The sequence below is a fragment of the Coloeus monedula genome (assembly GCF_965178545.1).
Source record: "Coloeus monedula genome assembly, chromosome: 7".
Taxonomy (NCBI): Eukaryota; Metazoa; Chordata; class Aves; order Passeriformes; family Corvidae; genus Coloeus; species Coloeus monedula.
Genome location: NC_138787.1, coordinates 9,282,347 through 9,289,366, shown reverse-complemented (window position 1 = coordinate 9,289,366; position 7,020 = coordinate 9,282,347). Strand labels below are relative to the sequence as shown.

Sequence of the window (7,020 nt, the reverse complement as noted above, 5' to 3'; positions counted from 1 at the left end):
CCTGCCGAGGCTGGGCAAGATCTTTCCTCTCTCTCTTCTCCCTGTTTTCCCCGCAGTGCTCGTTTCTTCCCCTCGTCACCTCTCCGGCCCTCTGCCCTCTCCAGACCCTACAGCCGTGACCGCGTTTTATTTTCCTAACGTCGCATCCGCGCGTGATTAAATACCGGCACCCGGGCGCGCGGTTGGCAACTTCAGCAGCGCCCGAGCGTGTGCGGTGTGTGTGCGCGGAGGGTGTCACGGATGTCCCTGCCCGCGGGCGCGCTTGCCACCTGCGGCTCGCCGCCGGCCCGGGCCGTACGCGCACATGTCTGGGCGCGGAGGGGCGCGGAGGGGCGCGGAGAGGCGCGGCGCTGCCTGGCCCGCGCCCCGACGGGGCCGGCGCATCCCCGCAGCCGGCGGGACGGCGCCCCCGGGCGCAGGGGTGCGCAGCGCTGCCCGCGGCCCCGCTGGCCCGGCCCGGCCCGGCCCTGCCCCGGGCGCTGCCGCGGGGCGCAGCGGCACCGCCGGCCCCGCCCGCCGGGCCCCGCATCCCGCTCGGCCAATGGGGGCGGCGCGGCGGCGCACGTGACGCGGCGGGCCGGGACCTGCTGCTTCCCCCGCGCAGAGGGATGCGGGCGGCAGAGCGGGGCAGGCGGCGGCGGCGGCGGCTGCGCGGCGGCGGCCCCTCCGCGCCCTCCCCCCGCTCCCCGCCGCCCGGCCCCTATGGCAGCCGCTCCCCGCCCCGCCGCCGCCCGCACCCCCGCGCCGCCCCGCCGGGCTCCGCCGCTCGCCCCAGCGTAGCGCCCGGCCGCCGCTCACTGACCCGCTGCCGCCGCCGGCCGGGGCCCCGGGATGCCCAGCGGCCCCGCCGCCCGTCCCTGCCGCCCGCCGCGCCGCCCGGGGGGCACGCCGCCGCCGGAGAGTTGAGTTAAGAAGTCATGGTGCCCTGGGAGCCCTCCCCGCCCCGGCAGTGCGGCGGCGGCGGCGGCTGGACGCTCTGCGACTGCTGCTGCTGGCTGCTGCTGCCCGCCGTGCTGCTCGTCCTCGCCCGCCCCGACAAGCTGGCGGCCTTCCCTACCTCCTTAAGTGACTGCCAGACGCCCACCGGCTGGAACTGCTCCGGTAAGCACCGGAGCACCGCGCGCCCGTCCCCGCCGAGCGTCCCGACAGCCCCGCCGTGCCCCGCCGGGCGCTCGGAGTTGCGCGGACGAGCCTTGGGGAGGCAACTTCAGAGGGTGATGCCACGTCCCGTTGAATGCACGGGAACAGCGAAGGCTAAAAGTCCCCGGCGTCGGGGCTCGCCGCCGCTCCCGGTGCGACCGCAGCCCCCGGGGCCCCGCTTGCCCCTCACTCCGCGGCGCCGGGAGCGGCAGCCGCGCCCTCCGCCGGTGCGGGCGGCTCCCCGGGCAGAGAGAGAGAGCCCCGGCTCTGCGCTGGAACGGGGCGCTCGGCTGCGGGAGCGGGGCGCGGGGATACGGCGCCGCGTGTGCGCAACCTGCGGGCGGCTATTGCCGTGCGCACCGAACGGAGAGCGGATCGGGGTATGGGCGCCGCGACACCGGGAACCCGCTGCCTATTCCTTAAAGTCGGGCTGACCTTTGTAACGGGTTTCCTATGTAGGTTAGGAGCTGGTCATTCTCCAGTGCGTAAATTAACTGGGAAATTAGACTGTAGTAGCCTTCTGAGGGGAAGAGCGTTATTTGGGGTACTGTGTGCATCGCACATGACGTGTTAGATCGGGGGGAATTTGCGCTGTGAGCTCTTCGTTTTAAACATGTAGCGATATGGTTAAGAGCACTCGGATGTTTTTTAAAAAATCAATGGATTCAGATCTTAATGGGTTTGGAGTCGGATATAGCTGTTTTGTTTAGTGTCTTGCCACTCACTGTTGGAGTGGGAAGTCAGCTAGCGAAATCTGAAATTCATGCTTGTATTCGTGAACTGAATCTTCAGTCAGATCTGTTGGTTTTTCCCGGAGAATATGAAGGCAAAGAGCTCGGTTCACTCATCGGCTCGTGGGGAACCTGGCACTTCTCCTGTTAACTTAGAGGTCATCAATCTTCATTGGGATCAGGCAGACCATCGCAGAAAACACACAGCCTGTTTGTCTTTATTATTGGGGGCTTTGTTGTGTCATGGGCTGGAGAAATTCCAATTTGGACTTTTGTCCAACAGATTTGTGATCGGATAGGGATAAGCTAATGACATTTCCAACCCAGAGCCATGAAATAGCATAATTACAGGGTGACTTTTGAGGAAACCCAGTCCGTGAAATAGAAAAAAAAGTCGGTGAGGTAGTGGGGAATAAGAACTGAGAGAAACACTGAGGGAGAAGCAAGAGGAAAAGTGAAAAGCTGAGGACAGGGAAGGACAAAAGAAAATCTGGACTCTATCACTTCATCAACAAGGTTGTTGTGCTATGTGCATTAAAATGCCATTATTCCGTATTGTTCCTCTTGCTAGACCAAAGCTGACTTTTTTCTTTCCTCTCTTTACATTTGAGGTTACGATGACAGAGAAAATGATCTCTTTCTCTGCGACACCAATACCTGTAAATTTGATGGGGAGTGTTTAAGGATTGGAGACAGTGTGACTTGTGTCTGTCAGTTCAAGGTAAGAAGATTGATATTTCGTTCTCTAATTCACTAATGAGAATACAAAACAAGGGTCTCCCTTTATAACCTATCACTTGGCAATTTATTTCTCTATGTGCAGAGAAGTTAGAGGGAAAACCTGGCAGTGTGTATAAAAGCTGGCAGGAGAACCAACTGGTGTCAAGAAGACATAAGTTTCTCTGGGAAAATGCAGACGCTGTGGCTTTAAATGTCCCTTCTGGTCTGCAGTTCCAGGTTGTACATTTCTGATTTTTCATCTCTGCCCTTTTAACAAGGATTTAGAGTCCTTTCTAAATTCATTTCTGATACAGATCATGGCTTATTGTGTTCGGAGTTCTGATCTAGTTAAAGAAATGGATCTGTAATGTGCTTATGCAATATTTTCAGGAAGGGCTGCATAGTGACAATGCTTCTGCCTGTTTATCTGCCCAGCTGATCAGATTAAGGAGCAATCCCTCTGTTCCAAAATGATGAACTTCCTTTAGGTTTTATATAGTTTTAGGAGAGCTATTACTGAGTAGTAGGGGGTTTTCCTTCTATTTCTTCTCTCTTTCTCTTGCAGCTACATCTAAACCTGAGCCATTCTCAAAGTCCGACGATTTCATTATGAACGATTCCATTTAATGTTTTAGCTAACTCTCAAAACAGCTGGTCTTTAAATAATGACCTGAATAGAAACCGCACAAATTAAAGGAGTTTAAAGCATGTACCAGCACAGGATTGTACGTGTGTTTACGCCCCAGTGTTTCTCTGCATTTTAATGTGGATTTGTGCAGTTGTGAAACTTAGAATGCTGATTTGAGTGTTTACAGTAGAGCAGGCCAAATAGTGCACAGCTCAAGATTGTGCACATCTGTAATGATTATGTTAATATTGAGCTTTGATAGACTATTCACTTTGAAGCATAGCAAGTATCGTTTATATTTCTGGAGCCAAATGTGCCTTCGGAGAAAAAACCCAAGTGATAATTTCCTTCATTTTAAACAAAGAAGGAATTTTCTCTAATGAGAGCAAGACAGTAGTTCCAAAATGCTTGTGTTTCCCACGTTGGAAGGGAATTCATATTGACCATGGGAGTCTTTTATTCCATTTGGAGTTTGCATGCAATCAAAATTTCAGTGTGAGAATGCTGTTCTGAGCATTTGCCTTGGCTCAGCATATGCAATGGTATAAGGGTTATGGTCTGGTCTGTTTCCTCTTTCAAAGAAAAATCTGTAAGGCAGTGAAACGTCTGTGACTTGTCCCATTGCCTGGTGGTAAGCCAGGGCAGATGTTGTGCCATGAGCCTTGGGAACTTAGAGCAGCCACTGAGAGTGCTTGGGTCTTGTCTTTGGTCCCTGTGTGATGTTGCCATGTGGCATAAAGCAGTGAACTCATAGCCTGGGGGGTGCTAATTCAGATATTGCTGTCGGCGGGGAAGAAGGCACTGTTTTCCCAAGGCAGGGTGTTGATGCCTGGTGATCTGGGGTAAACGAAGCTAAGTAAATCTCTCCAGGCTGTGTGGTCCCCTCTTTGAGAGGTGAACACTACAAGTATGCTGAGTTTAGCAGTTCTGTAGGGGGAAGTTGAAACAGATTTAAGGAAATCAGGTAGTTGGTATATGGATACGTAAATAAGATCAAAAGAACGAGTCAGGCAATTGTGGGCCCAATCACTGGGCAATAGGTTGAAATCAACAGCAATCTTTGGTTTCAGTGGCCTTTGGATCAGGCCCTGTAAACACTCAGAGCTCTTTGTCTTGCTGTGAGCCCTCTATGGAGCCGCAGGGCTGACTGTGACCTTGGAGGGCAAATTACCTGTGGCTGATGCTGTGCCAGCGCTGCCCAGGGCGGTGTGGTGCCGGGCTTCTGTAGTCAAACGCGAGCACTTTGATACAGGCAGAGCTTGGGGGGATGTTAGCTTCTCTTGTAACATCAGTGGACAGTGTGACAAGCCAAAAAGATATGCCACTGGAGTAGAAAATTAATTTCTAGTGTGGTGTCTGATGCTGGCTAAGTGAGGCAGAGCTGGGCAGGTAATTTATGTCATGAGTAAGGGGGCCCCCATCAGAATTCAGGGCTCCCATTTCAGTGACAACTCTTTGTGGTGATAGTGAGCAAATCAGTAGCAGACTCCTCATCACTGTAACTGTGTTTTGTTTTCTTCAGAAATTTGAGGGAATAGACAAGGATAGAGAGCTCATTTTGCCTCTGTACTGATGAAGAGTTCTGGGCTGACCAGCCTGTGCCTTGAGGGGCTGAGGAACACAAAAGTGGGGAGCAGAGCTTCTGCTGTCTTTCTTTGGGTTTGTTCAAACCAGAATCACAGATGCTTCATGTCTGTCCAAGTGGAGTTAAAATGAATTTGTTTTTATTTGAAGGGGTGAATATGATCAGACTGCTCCGGAACATCCAAGTTAGACTTCCAACTGGAGAGCCAGCAGGCATGTGCTGAGAAAGAGGTTCATATTGGCTGGTTCTCTTGTCACAGTCTGCTGTGACACCTCACAGCAAGACATGTATTTCATTGAGAAACACCGTGTCCCACTCTTATCAGGAGATGCAGACCCATCCCCTGTGCAGGACAAGCCCAGACTTCGGTTCTGGCAGGCAGAGAAGGCACTGGCACAGTGCTGGCTCCAGCTGGAGGGCTGAGCGTGAGGGAAACCACCACCCCTCCCTTCCCTCAGGCTCAGTGGGTCCAACACAAGGTGCAGAGCTGTGCCAGCAGGCATGTGGTTGGAGACATGGCTTGCTGGGGTCTGTACCTGTTTGCCCAAAGCCACCAGTCTGGCAGCTGGGCTCTTCCCTCTTACATTTCATGAGCTTATCAAAAAAATATTCCAGCTATTTCCATCAGTGTCTTTTCTCTTGAGTCAACAAGACTGTGGACAAGTCACTGTTTTTTATGGAAAGATGGAGTCCTGTTTTCATGCATGTTGAATCTTCCATGTGCTTCAGTGTTTGTGGAGCTGCAACATCACCTTTCTGACTTCCAGCTTTGTTATATTTCTGGAATATATTTTTGGGCTACTTGATTCAAGAGGTGGGTGGCATTTTGGGAGTAGTTGATCCGTGAAAGGAGGAGAAGGTCAAGCTTTTAACTGTGTTACCAGGAGGAGGAGTTACACAGGTTACCGTTATCTTTAGGAAACAAACCACCTGCTTTCAGTGCTCAGTACTGGCCCAAAGGCTCCCAAAGCTGCTTTGTCCCTGGCTGTGGCAGTGGGCACTCAAGGCTGCAGGTGCTGAGGAAGGCAGCCTTTGCCTGACACTTGGCTGAATTGGATGCATCTATTTCCCTGCTCTACAGCTGTATTTTAAAAACTGGCATGTATAAGAGAGAAGTGGACAGTGTGGCACTGTGCCGCTGGGTTTAGTTTTGACATGGATTTCCCTAAGGGCTTGATCAGTCCTTACTTGGGGATGAAGAATCATTCCTACATCTAGGATCTGGTCTATTGACCCCTAAACCAATGACAAAAGCATGTCTCTAGACTGAGGAAACTGACATTCAACACCTGATATTCTCCAGTAGTAGCAGCAAGTACTTAGTGATAGTGATGAGCTGTGAGTACAGGATTCAGCATGGGCAAGTACAAGAGTCTAGCTGTAGTGGGTTAGGAACCACCTGGTGACAAACATCACAACCCTCTCATCAGTGGTCTTGTTTTCTTCCCTGGGTAACTTCCACTACAGTTTCCAGCTCAAAGCCAAGGCAGGATCCATCTGGAAGATAACTCTCCCTTGCTCCTTGTGGCTCCTGCCTTTTCCATCTGAATGCTAGTTTTTCAAAGGTGCTGGTGGGAAGAGTGGACTAATACTTCCTGGGATTCTGGTGTCTCTCAAATGCATTTTAAAATTGCCAAGCTTGGGAAGAAGTTCCAGCCTAGCTCATAGCACTCCTTTCTGTGGATCAGGAATTCACCATTTATGTGGGGCTGTCTGGCCTTTCAGATCTACAGCTGAGTCAGTGTGAAAGATCGTTCCCCGCTCTGGGCAAAACCAGCAGAGGAGTTGCCTTTATGTTTCTCGGGCACAGAAGTTGCCACTGTATTTCTTGGGCAAAGGCTCCGACCTCATTTCTGCATGTAACAAAGCCTGTTGAGATACTCCAGGCCAAATTCCTCACAAATCCTTGGGTGACAAGCAGATATTACACCTAAAGCAAGCATGATTTGACGCTTCATGCTTTAAAAAATAAGCACAATTGTGTTAATTGTCCTGGTTATGTATTCCAGATCGGCCTCCAGCAATTGCTGTTGAGCTTCTGGATGAAGTTGGCATTTTATGCTTGAAACATTGCTCAGATTTGGAACATAATGGTGAAAATAGCCTAGAAACATTTTTAATCAACAGTTTAAAATCTCTGCATGGAGCCCTTTGTGAGGAGCAGAAGGAGAGGATTTCTACTGTTGTGGCTGCTGTTTTTCTTCCTTGTTCTGAGG

The 7,020-nt window shown here is 51.8% G+C and overlaps 1 protein-coding gene across 1 annotated transcript in view; it reads left to right on the top strand.

Annotated features, from left to right (window-relative positions):
* Positions 1 to 917: 917 nt before the first annotated feature.
* TMEFF2 (transmembrane protein with EGF like and two follistatin like domains 2) overlaps positions 918 to 7,020 on the top strand; it is a gene marked incomplete at its 5' end in the record, with an annotated part of 124,384 nt that continues 118,281 nt past the window's right edge. The window contains 2 exons of the mRNA XM_082285371.1: positions 918 to 1,101; positions 2,483 to 2,592. Of these exons, the coding sequence (XP_082141497.1) occupies positions 918 to 1,101; positions 2,483 to 2,592 (294 nt within the window). The remainder of the gene's footprint in view (positions 1,102 to 2,482; positions 2,593 to 7,020) is intronic.